The 18997-nt window shown below is 41.1% G+C and overlaps 1 protein-coding gene across 1 annotated transcript in view; it reads left to right on the top strand.

The window, feature by feature from the left end:
• The window catches only part of Dnah8 (dynein axonemal heavy chain 8), a 206488-nt gene that overhangs the window by 10392 nt on the left and 177099 nt on the right, over window positions 1-18997 (top strand). The window contains exons 5-11 of the mRNA XM_090355742.1: window positions 2039-2228; window positions 3827-3990; window positions 5547-5723; window positions 8637-8750; window positions 12400-12507; window positions 13810-13911; window positions 15676-15822. Coding sequence (XP_090211868.1) covers window positions 2039-2228; window positions 3827-3990; window positions 5547-5723; window positions 8637-8750; window positions 12400-12507; window positions 13810-13911; window positions 15676-15822 — 1002 coding nt within the window. The remainder of the gene's footprint in view (window positions 1-2038; window positions 2229-3826; window positions 3991-5546; window positions 5724-8636; window positions 8751-12399; window positions 12508-13809; window positions 13912-15675; window positions 15823-18997) is intronic.

The following is an 18997-nucleotide window of genomic DNA, read 5'->3' as shown; positions in this document are numbered from 1 at the left end:
TAATTGGAGATTAGAATCTCATGGACTTTCCTGCCAGGCTGGCTTTGAACCATGATCTTCAGAACTCAGTCTCCTGAGTAGTCAGGATTATAGTTTGAGCCACTGGGACCTGGGGAAATATACATAAAATCTCAAGTATTAGGTATATTACTTAATCTTCTCTTCACTCATTACCCCATGAACAGTTTTAGAAGAAAGATTATATTACTATATTATAAAAATTGTAATTCACACTAATATAAACAATTCTTATTATATTGCTGATATCCTGGAGTCACTCAACAAATTTTCTTTATTATTCTTAATATCAGGAAAGGTAGCAGAAACCCAATCTAATTTTCCTGTTTTTTTTTCTGCTTATAACAGAAAAGATCCTGATTGTTCTGGTTGGCAATAGGATTCCTTATAGCAGTTGATTGCCCCCCCCCCTCTCTCTTTCTCCCTTCATCATCTATCTCTATCCATCTTATCAAATATATTTTCTGTAATCTATCTATCCAATCTACCATCTATTATCTATATTATCTATCTAACTTACCTATCTATCCAATCTAATATACCAATCTAATCTATCTTACCCCCTCCTCTGTTAGTGCCCTATTCATAGGAAATTTGTCTCTTGGTTTCTTTCTTATTTGTCTTTGATTTCTATATATGTAGATGGTTTGTTTAACTTCAATTCTAGTCATTTTCTCTTCAGTTTGGTCCATTAACCTATTTTTTTTTGTTGTTGTTGTTGTTCATGGGACTTGAACTCTGGGCCTGAGAGTGGTTCCTCAGCTCTTCAGCTCAAGGCTACCACCCTACCCCTTGAGCCACAGTGCCACTTCCGTTTTTCTAGTGGCTAATTGGAGATAAGAGTCTCACACAGACTTTCATGCCTAGATGGCTTTGAACCATAATCTTCAGATCTCAGCCCCCTGAGTAACTAGGATTGTAGGCATGACCCACTGGGCCTGGCTTTATTTAATCTATTCTTTTTCATAGTTTAAGTGTTTATTCCATCCACTCCTTCCCCCAGTACTGAGGAGTGAACCTAGAACCTCACACATGCCAGGAAGTATATTTTGAAAAAGGCTGTTAGTTTGTTTGGCCAAGTTGACCCTAAACTCATTGGTTCAAGTGATCATACTACCTCAGCCTCCTAAGTGCGTTGGACTACAGGCATAAGTAACCATACTGGGCTTAAGTTCAAGTTTGTTTTTTAAATTCAGTTATATGTGCACATAGTTAAAGGAGAAGGACGTTCTTTAAGAGTTGTTATGCAAAAGCTGAGCAATCATGTCTTGACATGTTGACCAAAAAGAAGAGAGAGAGAGAGAGAGACAGACAGACAGACAGACAGAGACAAAGATAGGGGGGCGTCCCACAATTCCTTTCCACATCATGTCTGTAACCTAAGAACTTCCCATTAGGTCTCACTTTCCCCAGTTTTACCACTTATCAGTAGTACTATTCTGGTAGATCCAGCCTCTCGTATGTGGACCCTTTGAGGGACATGACCCATATTCAAACCATAGCATCCACACACGCACAGTTGAACAGCAAGTTCTCTGCCGTCCATGATTAACTTTTTGTTTGGTTTGGTAGTTCCATACTACCTAAATTGTATTAATTGAAAGTCCATACTGTGGATGGGGGAATTTTGGTTTCTAGGCTTTAGAGTCCTTTTGCCTCATCATTTTCTATTACAATTTTGGCCTAAGGATTAATTTCTTTGTTCTTTTGCTCACTGGTGGTTTTATGGTTGGGACAGTGGTTCACTTTAGGACTTCTGTATGTGGTGGCTGGGTTGCATCTTTCTTACAACAGCTCCTTCCCTACACAGAAATTAAAGTAGCCCTGAGGTGACAGATAAATGGCCAAAATGGGGAAGAATAGAGTTAATTAGTTTTAGACATTTGTAACGACTTTAGTTTTCCTGATACCTTATAAAGCATATGAATTGTCTATTTCTTGCAATGAAAAATAGCTTATTATTTTTCATCTTTTCATAGAATCAGTTAATAAAACAATGTTTGAATTGCCACCCTTTCAGGATGTGTTTTTTACTGTTTTGGATGCATCGAAAGGACTCTTAGAAGGGATCAGGAAGATGCTATCAGACATATTTCTCCCAGCTATTCTTGCCACAAGCAACTGGGGTGCTTTAAACCAGTCCAAGCAGGGGGAATCTGAAAAGCATATTTTCATTGAAACAATTAACAGATACCTTTCGTTTTTAGATGGTAAGTATAGAATTCAGTGTTAAACCCCACTAAAAATGAACATATTAATTAAATTAAGTAGTAGTAAAAGTCATTAGTGTGCTGGGTTTAGTGACTCATAACTGTAATCTTAACTACTTGGGAGGTGGAAATCAACAGGATATTAGTTCAAGGCCAGCCCAGCTCTCCCCTACCAAAAAATATCAAGACTGTTTCTCATCTCGCTGGGCTGAACACGATGGCAGAGGTATACAATCACAGCTATTCTAGAAGTGTAGGTATACTAGGCACCAGTGGCTCACATTATAATCCTAGCTACTCAGGAAACTGAGAGCGGTGAGAAAGAGCGCAAAGGGCACATATGTAGAGGAGAATGGTCCCAAATTGCCCCACATAGATAATATGAGGCCCTACCTGAAAAAACATCTCAAAAGAGGGAGGACTGGGGGTTGTGGTTCAAATAGTGGAGTACCTGCCTAGCAAGCATGTGGCTCTGAGTTCAAACTTAAGTACTGGCAAGAAAAAAAAAGTAAGGAGAAAGTTTCTATCTTAGATGATGATCTTAGATGAGACCTAGATTTGAAAGCATGAGGACTCCTCTAGGAATCTTTGCAGGGACAAGATATATTTTCTTTTGCATTATGAGAGGATGGATCTTGTGTGTGTGTGAGTGTGTGTGTGTGTGTGTGTGTGTGTATTGGTGTATTAGAGTTTGAACTCGGGGCCTAATGCTTGCTAGGCAGGCATTCTATCACTGAACCAAGAACCATTCTGTATTCTTTTTTTTTTTTTCCTGTGGGTCATGGAGCTTGAACTCTGGGCCTGGGCACTGTCCCTGAGCATTTCAGCTCAAGGCTACCATCCTACCTCTTGAGGCACAGCCCCACTTCTGGTTTTCTGGTGATTAATTGGAGATGAGTCTCACGTTCTTTAGTGCCCAGGCTGGCTTTGAACCATCATCCTCAGATCTTAGCCTCCTGAGTAGCTAGGATTACAGGCATGAGCCACCACACCAGACTTCCTGTATTCTTAACTTTTTTTTTTGCCATGGGCTGGGAATTTGGCTTAATGGTAAAAGTGCTTGTGTAGCACGCACAAAGACCTGGGTTCGATTCCTTGGCACCCCATATACATAGAAAAAGCCAGAAGTAGTGCTGTGGCTCAAGTGATAGAATGCTAGCCTTGAGAAAGCCCAAGGACAATGCTCAGGCCCTGAGCTCAAGCCCCAGGACTGGCAAAAAAAAATTTGCCAGGGCCAGCAACATGGCCTAGTGGTAGAGTACTTGCCTATATGCATGAAGCCCTGGGTTCCATTCCTCGGTACCACATACACAGAAAAAGCCAAAAGTGGTGCTGTGGCTCAAGCATAGAGCACAAGCCTTGAGAAAGCAAAAAACTGGCAAAAAATGTGCATATGAAAAATATAAATTATTTAAAACGTCTAGTTTAATCAACCAACATTATAAAAACATATAGTTTCATTAGTAAATCAAACCATAGTCTAATGACCAATGTCTACATTGGATGTTTTGGTGATTACAACTTGGAAGCATGTATTGACATTTAACACATGAACACAAAACACTTCTCTTTTTCATATTATTTTTTTCTCCTCTAAGGTGCTAGAATAAGTATTGAGGGTACCGTGATGTTGAAGAAGATAGACCATGTTGATTTTTCTAAACTGCTTACCTTTAAAGAAGTGACAAGTGCAGCAAGCAACTCAGAAATGGTTCACCAGCTGGAGGAGGTACTGATGGTATGGTACAAGCAGATTGAACAGGTACGCGTGCCGCCAGCCCCTCCTCCCCATCTTGTCATCTTGAGTCCTTGTTCTCCTGTGTGTTAGCCATCATCGTTTGACCCTAAAAGTCAGAGGAAGGGGAATCTTTGGTTCTCGTCCAGATACTATTTTAAAACTCACCTTAATCCTGGCTCTCGGGTAAGATTTTTTTTCTTTTTTTGGCCAGTCCTGGGCTTGAGCTCAGGGCCTGAGCACTGTCCTTGGACTTTCTCAAGGCTAGAGCTCTACCACTTGAGCCTCAGCACTACTTCCAGCTTTTTTGCATGTATGTGGTACCAAGGAATCAAACCTGGGTCTTTGTGCATGCTAGGCAAGCATTCTACCACTAGGCCAAACTCTCAGTCCCAGATTGTTGTTCTTTATGCATCACTTATAACCAATTATAAAAAGCCAGATGTCAATGGCTCACACCTGTTAATCCTCACTACTCAGGAGGCTGAGATCTTAGGATCGTGGTTGGAAGCCACCCAAGGCTGAATGGTGTGTGACATTCTTAGCTGCATTTAAATACCACAAGCCAGAAGCGGATCTGTGGTTTAAGTGATCGAGTGCCAGCCGTGAATGAAGAAGCTAAGGGGCAGTGTCTAGACCCTGAGTTCAAGCCTCAGTACTTGCAAAAAAACAAAAATCCATTATAAGGGAGAAAGAAGGAGGGTGTGAATATGATCAAATACATTATGTATATGTATGCATGGAAATATCACAATGAACCCCTACTTGTACAATTCATATGTGCTAGTAAAAAGGATAGAAAAAAGCCACGTGCTGGTGGCCATATTTGTAACTAAAGCTGCTCAGGAGGCTGAGAAACTCTGATGATCTAGATTTAAGCCAGATATGGCAAAAAAAAAATGTGAGACTCTCATTTCTAATTACCTAGCAAAAAGCCAGAGGTGAAGGAAGGTATGGCTCAAATGGTACAATATCAGGCTTGAGTAAAAAAGCCAAAGTGAGAGCATGAAGCCCTGAGTTCAAGCAGCCTTGAGTTCAAGATCTAGTACCAGCAAAACAACAACAAAAGCAATGGTTTCTGTGTGGGGTGTGGCTCCAGTGGTAGAGTACTTGCTTCTGCCTCCATTGATATTTTCTAATATTTCAACTTTAAGTATAATATTTGTTGGGAGTTTCATGGGTATGTCATTCAGAAACCTCCAACACTCCTTTCTAGTTTTCATTTTCAGAGTTTTTAAACATTACTCAGTGTGCGATACTCCCACTCGTAGTCTCCTTTCTGAAAAAAATGCAGTGAGATTTTAACAAACAAGAATGTGTAGGGGCTGGGAATGTGGCTTAGTGGTAGAGTGCTTGCCTAGCATGTGGGAAGCCTTGGATTCAGTTCCTCAGTAAACAGAAAAAGCTAGAAGTGGTGCTGTGGCCTAAGTGGTAGAGTGCTAGACTTGAGCAACATAAGCTCAGGGACAGTGCCTAGCCCCTGAGTTCAAGCCCCAGGAGTGGCAAAAAAAAAAAGTGTGCCATTTCCATAAAAATTGTAAGTACTTATTGAGATCTGTGTGGTTTTTGTTTTTAAATTGCAGGTACTTATTGAGAGTGAGCAGATGAGAAAAGAAGCTGATGATTCTGGTCCCCTCACTGAGCTAGAACATTGGAAACGGATGTCAGCCAAGTTCAACTTCATCATCGAGCAGATCAAAGGACCAAGCTGTAAGGCTGTTATCAATGTTCTCAACGTTGCTCGTTCCAAACTGTTAAAGGTAAAAAGCCTTACTTAATTTTAAACCTGGACATATTTTACTTTCTTTTTTTTTTTTTTTTGTGGGTCACAGGACTTGACCTTGGCCTAGGCGTTGTCCCCCTGTCCCTGAGCTCTTCAGCTCAAGGCTACCACCCTACGCTTGAGCCAAGCCCCACTTCCCATTTTCCAGAGGCTAATTGGAGATAAGAGTCCCAGGTCCTTTTGTGCTCGGGTTGGCTTTGAGCCTTAATCCTCAGATCTCAGCCTCCTGAGTAGCTAGGATGACAGGTGTGAGCCACCATGCCTGGCAAACCTTGACATATTTTCTTGTTTTTTTTTTGGCCAGTCCTGGGCTTGGACCCAGGGCCTGAGCACTGCCTTTGGACTTTCTCAAGGTTAGAGCTCTACCACTTGAGCCTCAGCACCACTTCCAGCTTTTTGCTATGTATGTGGTACCGAGGAATCGAACCCGGGTCTTCGTGCATGCTAGACAAGCACTCTACCACTAGGCCAAACTCCCGGCCAAACCTTGACGTATTTTACAAGGATTCACTTGTACATTTTGAAACACAGCCATAGATGGTTGAAATCAGTAGTTTTCCAGTAAGTTGCAGCTAATTTTTGTTTTCATGTAAGATTTAATAGTAATGATAATATTAGCTAACAGCTGACATCTGTGACTGTGTGCAAACCACTATGCTAAATACCTATAACAGCTTATTTGATCCCGGTATCAATTCTGCCTGATGGTGCTGTTTGTCACCCCATCCTCATTTATGGGCCCCCGGAGGTGAGTATTCTTACTCAAGGTCATAGTGCTCGTAAAGTAAGGAAGCAAATATCAGACCAGAATCAAATTTTTTGTCTAATACTTGATGGATGATAAGGTAAATGCCTTTGAATGTTTGAAGGATGCTGGGAATATTCTCTGATGTTGCATTAGGCAGAACTATACTAGTGAGTGGAAATGACAGGAAGATAAAAATCTTTGTCTAGTCCATTTTGTAATGCTCTCACAGAATAGCAGTTTTTGGGTGACCTATAAAGAAAAGAGATTTATATGACTCTCTAAGATCAGCCTTATTCATTTTTTGGTGTCCTAGTTGACATCATGACAGGACCATGGCCAAGAGTGGGAGCAGTGCATGTGGACAAGGGATTCAGAGTTTGGGGTGCCCAGACACATTTATCAATATCCCCGCTCTGTGGATACAAATGTCATCCCACAAGAGCTGGAGACATACTCTCAAAGACCTCAACTCCTCCATACTCTTGTACTAAGGAATAGAAGCTTAGCATGGAGACAAAACCACATTCAAATTACAGTGGATTTCTTCTCAAAATGAAGAACTTTCTCCTAATTATACTTATCGGAGCAGAGGATATTTGATGATCACTTGCAAGAACATTTTGATTTCAGATTGGATTCACTTCATATTAAACATATTTTCTTACAGTAAAGTTCTGGGTTGATATCTTGGTCCAATCTTGATGGCCTAGAGCCATAGAACTGATTTGGAAAAGTCATTTTATCTTCACTTAAAACATTTTTGTCCCATCCTTATGATCCTGCCATACCACTCCTGGGTATCTACCCTGAACATCATAACCCAGGATATGATAAAGACACCTGCTCAGCCATGTTCATCTCTGCACTATTCACAATAGCCAAGCAATGGAAACAACCCTGATTCTCTACTGCAGATGAATGTATATAAAAAATGTGATATATATATATATGTATGTACACACACACACACACACACACACACACACACACACACACACACAATAGAATTCTACATAGCCAACAGACAAGATAAAATGGCATTCGCTGGGAAGTGGATGAAATTAGAGCGAATCATGTTGAGTGAGATAAGTCAAAACCAAAGGAACAAAAGGGGCATGGTATCCTTAATATGTGGATATTAGATCCAAATAGTACCAGAGCAATGACTCAGCATTTGGGTACCCAGGGTTATGGACATGGTCATGGAGATATAAACATACCTACATAGACATAAAATCTATGATGGGCTATATTCTCTATAGACATAATGTTTTATTACATATATTAATAGGTATCTATGACATATAAACCCTCAACTTAATTTTAATTGTTCTAAAATCTATGTGCCAGTGATTGTATATAGAGATTCCCTTCCTGAATACTTGTTTAACATGACATTTGAAATATGATGTAAAAAATTAAAGTTAATAAAACCTAACAAAATTTTTGTCCCAATGTTGGGGTTTGAGCATGGGTCCCTGTGCTGCTGCTTAGCTTTTTCTCTCAAGGTCAAACCTCCTCTTCTGGCTTTTTGGAGGTTGATTGGGAATAAGAATCTCTCAGATGTGTTTGCTGGGCCTAGTTTGGAACCTAGGATCCTTAGATCTCCTGAGTAGCTAGAATTACAGGTGTGAGCCACCATTCCTTGGCCTTGGAAAAAAAATCACATTAGTTTAAAGCAAGTCTAGTTCAAGGCTACAGATAGGATATTAATTGGAAAAGGAGTGACAATGAAGATGTTTCTAATAACACTTTTAAATATAAAAAGATAGCTGGGTACCTGGGCACCGGTGGCTCAAACCTGTAATCCTAGCTACTCAAGAGGCTGAGATCTGAGGACTGTGGTTCAAAACCAGCCTGGGTGGGAAAATCTGTGAGACTCTTATCCCAATTACCTACCAGACAACTGGAAGTGGCGCTATGGCTCAGATTGATACAGCACTAGTGTTGAGCTGAAGAGCTCAGGGACAGTACACAGGTCCAGAATTCAAGCCCCACTACTGACAAAAAAATTACATATATGTATGTATCAATAACACTTAAGTATCTACTATTTCAATATGTATTTGATTGAGAAAGGCAACAGACTGTAGCACACTGATTTATTGGATTTTTAGGGTTTCTGATATCATTTTTCCTTAGAATTGGCGTGATCTGGATGCAAGGATCACAGACACAGCAAATGAATCCAAAGATAATGTTAGATATTTGTACACTTTGGAAAAAGTCTGTCAACCTCTCTATAACTATGATCTGGTAAGTATGCTTTTATTTAATTTTATTTGTGTTCCTTTATAAGTGGTTTTTTTTTGTTTTTTTTTTTTGGTGGGTCATGGGGCTTGAACTTGGCCTGGGCATTGTCCCTGAGCTCTTCAATTCAAGGCTACCACCCTACCCTTGAGCCAAGCCCCACTTCCCATTTTCTGTAGGTTAATTGGAGATAAAGAGTCTCAGGTTCTTTTGTGCCCAGGCTGGCTTGTAAGTAGGCTTTTAAAAAAATCATTTAAAAATGAACTAGTATAAGTAATTTTGAAATTATAATATTCTAGTAAATTACATAATTAATGCAGTTAAATATATACAAGCATACAAATATATATGTAAATGTCTGCATATATGTGGATTGTTTGGGCGATGCTGGCTTCATACTAGAGGCAGGCAGAGGAGAAGAGGCTATGGCATTAGTCACTTAGGGCTACAGGCGAAGGGGCTGCAGGAGTGGGTCACGAGAGCTTTGACTGCCAAGGAAGTGGATATGGGAAGCGGAGGGCGGGTGGGGAGGAAGTAGAGAATGTGGCTTGAGTGCTCTGGGCAGGAAGGAGCAGTTCCTACTCTCATGATAATCTGTCATCCATTAGGAAACACTATGAGAGGGCATCAAAAGACCCGTCAGAAGCAGATTCTGTAGAGATATGGTGGACTTTATTTAAAGCGTGGATCATTTGTGTGTTGTTTGCAAAGAATTATGACTTTGTCACATTCCATTCCCACTCATTTCTATCTCTAGCACCAGCAACTGAAGTTCTGTAAGGATCTTTTTTATAATTTGTTTAATGTAAAAATAGTGCTGTCACTTCTTGAGTCTTTCTGCATATATGAGCGTGAGTAAAGAAAACTGAATTGTGTAGTGTTCAAGAAATGGGGCCATTTCTTAATTCACTCAAAGGCTCTACCCCTCTGACTTATTAGATTTGCAAAGCATTTGGGTTAACTCTTACTGAAAACAAAAAAAACAAAAACAACAAACAAAAAAGGATGGGTTGGGAATGTGGCTTCGTGGTTGAGTGCTTGCCTAGCATGAATGAAGCCCTGGGTTTGATTCCTTAGTACCATACACACAGAAAAAGCTGGAAGTGGCACTATGGCTCAAGTAGTAGAGTGCTAGCCTTGACCACAGAGAGGCTCAGGGACAGTGCCCAAGCCCTGAGTTCAAACCCCAGGAGTGGCAAAAAACCAAAAATGGATATAGTGAAAATTAGAAAAATGTTAGTATTGGCCAGGCATGGTGGCTCACGCCTGTAATCCTAGCCACTCAGGAGGCTGAGATCTGAGGATCAAGGTTCAAAGCCAGCCCGAGCACAAAGGGACCTGAGACTCATCTTCAATTAACCTCTAGAAAACGGGAAGTGGGACTTGGCTCAAGGGTAGGGCAGTAGCCTTGAGCTGAAGATCTCAGAGATAGCACCCAGGCCTAGTTCAAGTCCCACCCCTCCAAAAAAAGAACAAAAGAAAATGTTAGTATTTTTTTTTTGCCAGTCCTGCTTCAATTCATATCATTTATAAAAGTCATTTACGTCTGATGTTTGGTTTCAGCCTAGTAATTTCAAACAGTTGCTGGCTAGGCAGGAAACCTCCTCCTCCTTATTTTGCTGCTGTTAAGCTTTTCATAGTTTGTGATATAGGAAGCTTTTCTACACTACCTTTTGAACAACAGAAGCACCAATTGGAGAAAGCCACATAACTGCTCCTACGCACACACACACCTGCTTCTGCGGTTCAGAAATTCTTCTTATTTACTTCATTATCATTAAATGTAACCATTCATTACTGCTTAGCTTATTACTGTCACATGGGTGGAAGAATACAAAAGATTCATGCCTGGATTTTTGGTTCATAAATTTTGTATATGCTCTTCTTTATTGTGCTTTAGAGAGATTTACTGTTGTATATTTCACATATAAAACATCTGAGCACTCTATATGAATAGGTAAGAGCTGTGAACTCAAGGAGTTGTTATAAATGATGGTTAAAATTTGGATGAGAGATCTGATTTATGCTATCACAGAGACCTCTTCACTGGTATTATGGGTACTTTGTAGGTTTTGTTTAACAAGGTTAAGATTTTTGTTGTTGTTCTGCTACTGGGTTATGAATGTGTGGCCTCACACCCTCACTTGGCTAAAAGAAAACTTAGGAAAATGCTTTAGGACCAGGACATAGGCAAAGGCTTTTTGAATAAGTGCTCAAAAGCATAAGCAACAGCAGCAAAAATAGATAAATAGGTTTTTCTCAAACTAAAAAAGCTTCTGTATAGCAAAGAAAATTAAAATGAAGTGACAAAACTTCTAGTAGGGGAGAAAATATTTGCCGACTATTCACCCATCAATACATTAATGTCTATAACATGCCAAGAACAAACAAAAACAAAGAAAAATAAACCCCAAATAATCCAATTAGAGATAGATGGTGTGAAAAAACTTTTCTCAAAAGGAGATATAAAGTCAATGATGTTTTAGGTTTGATTTCCTCCATGATTAGTCGTCAGCTTGAATTAAGATGATACTTAACGCTGTGTCTGGCACCAAGCAAGCCTGTGCTGCATGTTGGCTGAGGTATTATAGCAAGATTGTTCTTGTACTTCCTGCTGTGTTCTACTCATTTTACCAATTTCCTGGCTGCTTTCCCCCTCTGCTAGGAGCACCTTGAGAGAAGAGGTTTCTCGTATTTGCTTTCTCTATCTCTAGAACCTCTGGATAGGTTTGCTGAAGTCTAACTGAATTGATAATGACACCTCACTCAGGAGGCTGAGAACTGAGGATTGTGGTTCAAAGCCAGCCAGAGCAAGAATGTTTGTTTAGTTCTTCTTTCTGATTCATTGGTGAAAAGCTAAAAGTGGAGCTGTGGCTCAAGTGGTAGAGTATTAGCCTTGAGCAAAAAAGCTAAAGGGCAGTGCTGTGACTCTGAATTGTCCTTGTACCAGGACACATACAACAGACTTTTACTCTTATCTCTGATTTAGCCATAAATAAGTCACTTCATTCCTCATCTTTAAAGCCACTTTCACCTCTAAATGTCTTTTTTTTTTTCCTGCAGTATTGAAGATCAAACCATGGTACATACTAGGTTGGTGCTCTGCCACTCGGCTGCACTCCCTGCTAATATTTTATATTTGTGTGTGTGTGTGTGTGTGTGTGTGTGTGTGTGTGTGTGTGTGTGTGTATATATATTGTAGAGCTGTGGGTCAAACCCAGGCCCTCATGTGTGCTGAGCAAACACTCTACTAGTGAGCTACATCCCTAACTGGGAATGTTATGGTTAAATAAAGTTTTAAGTTCAAATTTACGGAAAGATTGCAACAATAAGACGACTACTTCCCCCAGCTTTTCCTGTGAATACCTTACATTAGCTTAGCACAGTTGGTGTAACTCATGTTCTTTTATCCTTTTTTTTTTTTTTTTTGGTGATACTGGGATTTGAACTCAAGGCTTCAGGTGCTCTACTTCTTGAGCCACAGCTCTTACTAATGTCCTCCTCTCCCCGCTCATTTCGGGAGCCAGTTTAGACTATCATGTGCTTTGGTTTAATGATGGAAACATGGTTCTGTGTTGTATATTCTGAGGATTGCAGGCTGTAACTGTTAATGGTTACACCTAGGATACATTCATTTAATATATTTCAATTTTAGGTTTCTATGGCCCATGGAATACAAAACCTGATCAATGCCATCAGAATGATTCACAGCGTGTCAAGGTATTACAACACCTCAGAGAGAATGACCTCATTATTTATCAAGGTGAGTTTCATTTCTCTTACTTCTTTTTCATTTTCCCCTCCCTCCCACCTCCCTCCATGTTTGGATGCAGGCTGTTACTGTGTAGCCCAGGTAGACCAGAACTCTCAAGTATGTAGCCTCCAGGACTAAAGGTATGCACTACCACACCCAGCTGAGATCATTCTTAGTTTCATATTAACATTTTTTTCCAATTACGTGTCAGAAGAATTCTGAATAAAATTAAAGCATTGTAAGTTTCTTTGATCACCATTGTTTTTCCCCCGCATGCCTTTCTTCTTTGAGTCTTTTGTTTTTCTGAAAAAAAATTCTCGAGCTTTTTTTCTTCTTCTGGACTCCTCTTAAGAGTCTCAGATTTGTCTGACTAGGCTGACTTTAAACTGTGATCCTCAGTTCTTACTGTCCTGGGGTAGCTAGGATTACAGGCATGAGCCACCATCACCCTGCTAGAAGACACTGTCTTTTTGGTCTTATTATTTTCCCTGCTTCTGGGGCTTGAACTCAGAGCCTGGCTACTATCCCTGAGCTGCTGTTATTCAAGGCTAGTGCTTTACCACTTGAGCCATAGTGCCACTTCTGGCTTTTCCAGAGTAGTTCATTAGAGATAACAGTCTCCTGGGGACTTTTTGGCCCTGACTGTGGTAGAACGGTGATCTTCAGATCTCAGCCTCCAGAATAACAGGGATTACAGGTGTGAGCTACACACACTCAACCTTCATTATTCTTGCTTTCTTTTGAACGAGGACTGGGCACTGTCCCAGAGCTCTTTAGCTCAAGGCTACCATCCTACCCCTGGGGGCCTGGGTGTTGTCCCTGAGCTCTTCAGCTCAAGGCTATCACCCTACCCTTGAGCCAAGCCCCACTTCCATTTTGTAGAGGTTAATTGGAGATAAGAGTCTCAGGTCCTTTTGTGCCTGGGCTGGCTTTGAACTTTGATTCTCAGATCTTAGCCCCCTGAGTAGCTAGGATTATAGGCATGAGCCACCACCTGGCCATCTTTTCTAAGGAAGGCATATCATTTTTCCCCCCCCCCTGTGGCTTTCCTCAGACTACAGTCCTTCTGTCTATGTCTCCCTCACAGCAAGGACCCACCATGTCTGGCTTATTGATTGAAATTGGGTTTTCTTTGTTTGAATTGAAATTTGTAAATTTGTGTTCCCTCTCCTTTTTTTTGAATATTTCATGATTTATTCACTCCATAAGTTTAGTAGTTTAGTACTTAATCATATATGTGAGTTTGTACTTTTAAAAGTGTACAGATTTGAGCATTTCTCTATAGTGAGTTGGTATCTACATGTATTCTAGGTAACAAATCAAATGGTGACGGCGTGTAAAGCCTACATTACGGATGGGGGAACCAATCATGTATGGGATCAGGAAACCCCAGCAGTACTGAAGAAAATTCAGGTTGGTAGAAGTCGCTTATTTTCACAGTAAATCCTTCCATCCAGCCCACTGTTATTTACTGTGTTTATACAGAAAACATGTTAAGTCTGTGACAATCACATACAGACTAGCATTGAGAATATGAATAAAAGAATGTTACTTCCAGATATGTATCTATGACATACAAACCGTTAGCTTTATTTTAATTATGTTCTAAAATCTATGTGCCAGTGATTGTATATAGAGGATCCCTTCTTGAATACTTGTTTGTTAAACATGACATTTGAAATACGATGTAGAAATCAATGTTAATAAAATCTTTAAAAAAAAAAAAAGAATGTTATTTCCAAACCTCTCTGGCCATGAGGGGAGCAGGTTAACACAATGTACAGAATGGGAGCATTTTGAGAAGCTCATACTTCCCTCATCGTAGGAAGCATTAGGAGTGGGAAAACAAAGCCCAGAAGTGAATGAGCCGGGAGAAAGCAGAACCTGGGGTTTGCGATCGAGGAGCTTGTAAGAGGATAGAGAAATCAATGGTAGGTCTGGTGGTGAGAATTGGTCAGAAGAGGATCAGCATGAATTGACTAGGACTGGGGCCCCCTCTTCCTGGCAGACATTCAGGATGGAAAGTTATTGCCAATTATATGAACATCTATCCTCCCGAGTCAAGAGAATTTACTGACAAAAGAAAGGAACCTTTGAGCTGTGAGTCCTCATCAGAAAGCTGTCAGGAAGCCTGCCAATAATTTTAAAAAGAATCTGGAGTAGGGCCTCAAGTTGATAATACAATTCCTTCAGGATGATTTGGAAGTTGGTAGATGGATTTCACCTTTTTGACAACACAACAGAAGTTTTAGGAACAAGCTTTGAAAATGTATACAGAAAATATATCTAGAAGGTGGGAACATGACAGAGCACTGCCTGACAAATCACCACCACCAGCAACAGAAGGGCTGCAAGAAACAATAAAAGGAATGTGTGAGGTGGGAAAGGCAACCTCGCTGAGTACAAGCAAAGCCCAGGGATAACTTACTGGAAGGCTTTGTTGTGTGTGTGTATTTTATTTTATTTTATTGCCAGTCCAGGGACTTGAACTCAGGGCCTGAGCACTGTCCTTGGGTTTTGTCAAGGCTAGAGCTCTACCACTTGAGCCGCAGCAGCACTTTTGGCTTTCCTGTGTATGTGGAATTAAAGAGTTAAACCTGGGTCTTCGTGCATGCCAGGCAAGCACTTTAGCACTAGGCCAAATTCCCGGCTCCTGTGTGTGCATTTTAACATAAATGCAGAGCTCTTGATGAAGTTGCCTAATGATACATGTCTCTAAACATGCATCTGCCACTCAAGAGGCAGGTTGCAAGTTTAAGGGGAAGCCTGGGCAAAAGTGCTTCAGGAAAAAAATCAATAAAAGCAATGTGGCTTAGTGGTAGAGTGCTTGCCTAACATGCATGAAGCCCTGGGTTCGATTCCTCAGGACCACAAACACAGAAAATTTGGGAAGTGGTGCTGTGGCTCAAGTGATAGAGTACTAGCCTTGAGCAAAAGAAGCTCAGGGGCAGTGCCTAGATCCTGAGTTCAAGCCCCAAGACTGGCAAAAATAAAAATAAAATGTGTTGATTTGCATAGATCTTAAATATGTATGCAGACAACTTGAATTTTATTGACAGCAACAGCTCTGGTGTGAGGGGCTGACATGACCAGTTGTGTGGCAGGATGGGATTTTGCAATTTTGATTCCTGAGCAAATGTCTAATCGCCCTCTTATCTTCTTTTCATTCTCTTCTAGGATTGCATTTTTCTATTCAAAGAATATCAGGCATCTTTCCACAAAACAAGGAAACAGATTTTAGAATCTTCTGGGGAAAAATCTTTTGAGGTTTCAGAAATGTATATTTTTGGAAAATTTGAAGCTTTTTGTAAAAGATTAGAGAAAGTGAGTAGTGTCCATCTCCCACCCCAAATCATGCCATTTTGATTATTTCAGGCTTTTTGTAGTGTCTTTGGGAATTTGTGCTGGGGATTGATTCATTCTTATTATTAAATGACTCATAGATCTCTGCACTTACTGGAATTGACTTTTCATCCCCAGTTTTTACCTTCTGCCAGCTATGGCAAACTTTCCCATCTCTCAGGATGTCAGTTTTGCTTCCGTTTGTGGGTCTGGAATGTATAAGCTTTTGCTCTTGACCATTGCGTTAGGCTGAAATGAAGCTCCATGGTAACGGACAGACCCAGGGGCTGTAGGCATGTGTGGAAGCTAGGCGTCTGTGCTTTCTGGACCAGTATATACAGTGTGCTCTTTGGTTTTGTTTTATTTTGTTTTTAGGAAATAGGATCTCACTCTGTGAATTACTGGCCTGGAAATTGCTATGTAATTAATGGTGGTCTTGAACTCCTGATCCTCTGCCTGACCTTCCTGAATACTGGTTTTAGAGGAATAAACCACCATACTCTGTTACTTTTGCTTTTGGTGCCTTATCTAAGAAACTGACATATATACAGGGATTTGAGGGAGGGATAGATGTTTAATTAGAAAGATACTGATATGGTGCCAGGTCATAAATAAACTCAATGGTCAGAACCTATTCTACAAAGATGTTTATGTTTCTAAATCATGGGTGCATTCCTTACAATGGGGCTCTGGTTACCCCTGTTTCCCCCCCCTCAGGAATTTAAAAAACCTTACTAGTTTATAACTGGATGTACTTTGATCATGGTAGAGTTTTAGAGCTGGATCTTAACTGTCTGTTGGCAGTAAAGCTCTTGGGTAGCATGTCTAATTCTAGGCACTGGACATGATCTGTGGAACAACAATCCTCTGATGCTTGAGGGAAGGGTGGTAATGCCCGGATGCATGTGTACCCACTCCTGATCTCTGGGGAGGCACTGTCTCTTGAGAGTTCAAAATCAGGTCACAAGGGCTCATCAAGCAGAGACAAGCAGCAATCCCCAGAGGCAGAGGCCTCACCTGAGGTACATTCTGACTGCTAGGTTACCCCCCTGGACTGTGAACCCCGTGACGGCCCATCTCTCAGGTGTATTTGGTGGGGCTAATAACCTTACCTTGAATTATTGTCAGGATTTCCTCATATGTCACTAGAAATGGTTACTAAGCTGCCTGGATGGGCTTTCCCAAATGAGCAAGGCACGGAATGGGCCCCTATTAGATTAACTCTGTGAACTCTTCAGTAGTTAAGGAGAGAATCAGAAGGGCAAAGTCAGAGTCTATTAGGGAAAGCAGAGATTCTAAGTGCCAATAAGCAAATGGCAAAGTCAAAGGACAGATGGGGCTGAAGTTGGGGTTGGAAAGCTGAGATCTCAGAGTTGGGTAGGAACAAATGAAGAAGGTTGTCGCATGTCAGCATGAGGGTGCTTAAAATCCTTTTCCCTCTTTTTTTTTTGCCAGTCATGGGCTTGAGCTCAGGGCCTGAGCACTGTCCTTGGACTTTCTCAAGGGTAGAGCTCTACCACTTGAGCCTCAGCACCACTTCCGGCTTTTTTCTATGTATGTGGTACCGAGGAATCAAACCCGGGTCTTCATGCATGCTAGGCAAGCACTTTAACCACTAGGCCAAACTCCCGGCCCTCCTTTTCCCTCTTTTCCAGAGGTAGAAACTTGGTGGTGCAGAGCCATAACCAAGTATATACAATAGTCTTTGTATCTTCTTCTTCCTGACCTAGGAACATCTATGGGTAATGACAAGGGGTGGGGAGCTGGTACTGCTGAAGAGAGTTGGAGCTAGTAGATGAGGTAGGCCTTGCTCACGAAGACTCTGATGGGATCACAGTGCATTGAGTCTTGGGCAGCGAGCTAGAGAAGGGATTGTACATTGCCCATCAGACCAGAGGGATCAAAAGCTGGTGAAAAGAAAGAAGCCAAATCAGGATGGAGCAGCAGGAGTGTGGTCGTCGGTGTGGTGGTGGTGGTGAGTCACCACAGCTGGCAGGGACAAAATAGAGGATGTGCTAATGACAGGATTAGGCTCTGGCTCTTAGAACCAGGCAGTAGAATGAGGGATAAAAGATGAGGCCCTAGAAGGTTAGAACAATAGAGCAAGCTGATGTCTTTGAGGTTTTGCATTTGTTTTTGCTTTTCCAAGTAGGTAAGTGGAGTGTATAAGGAACACCAGGAATGTCCCATTTTTATACAGAATGTGTGTGTGTGTGTGTATAAACATGTATGTATATATACACATACCCTGTATAATTTATGTAGAGGGTGTTTATATAAATGCTGTAAATCCTAGGCTGCACATATTGTTCCAGGTTTGGGTAAAATGGATTTTGGAATTGTAAGAAAAGAGAACAAAAACAATAATCTCTCTGAAAATGGTTCTTTTGGGTAAGATGTGAGCATGGACTTTGTGCAAATTCTGCTGTGTGCGGGGACAGGATAGCCCCATTGTCCTCATGGTGTGTGGTCTTTGTGGGGATGGAGGCAGGGAGGAGAGATTTCTTGGAAACAGGTTCATTCCCATTCTGGCTATTGGAGAAAAAAAGTCTGTCTGGAAAGCTTTGAGGTGTGCTGTTTTTAAGGCAGGAATCAAAATGGGGGAATCACTGAGGAAGATCAAGGAGCTGAGCAGCCTGTGGATGGAAGCAATTTATCTTGGCCGAGCAAGTGTTGTCTGCATGGAACAGAAGCAGCCATTGTGGAGAAAAAGTCTGTTGTGGGGCTTTTCCCAGGGCTGTGGGGAGGGGGTGACCAGAAGTGATTGCTGTCACCAGTCAGGCATCTGAGGCCAGTTCTTTCCCTGACCACTGGTGTCCAAGGGAGAACACAGGTTGATTCGTGCTGAAGATACTCATGGGAATGATAGGGAGAGTCAGTGAGAACAGGAGAGTTCTTGAACACAATGATCTCGTGGAATGGCTTTCGGAAAATTCTCAGGAGCTGTTGAGACAAATTTTCTGTCCTCCAACATTGTCTGAATGACAACATGGTCAACTTCTGAAAAAGATGACAAACTCTCTCTGGAGAAGAGAGGCATCAATTTGAATTAAATCATTGTGGAGTAGTAACGGGTGATAGAGATTTGTCTTCTATTTTTATCTTCTCTAATTTTAGCTGAACAGTTCTAGACTCTGTCTATTGGCTTGTTTCTTTT

This window comes from Megascapheus bottae, chromosome 22 (assembly GCF_031878675.1).
Source record: "Megascapheus bottae isolate mThoBot1 chromosome 22, mThoBot2.hap1, whole genome shotgun sequence".
NCBI classification, from domain to species: Eukaryota; Metazoa; Chordata; class Mammalia; order Rodentia; family Geomyidae; genus Megascapheus; species Megascapheus bottae.
The sequence above is the reverse complement of the archived record's forward strand: the minus strand, read 5'-3'. Positions and strand labels throughout refer to the sequence as shown.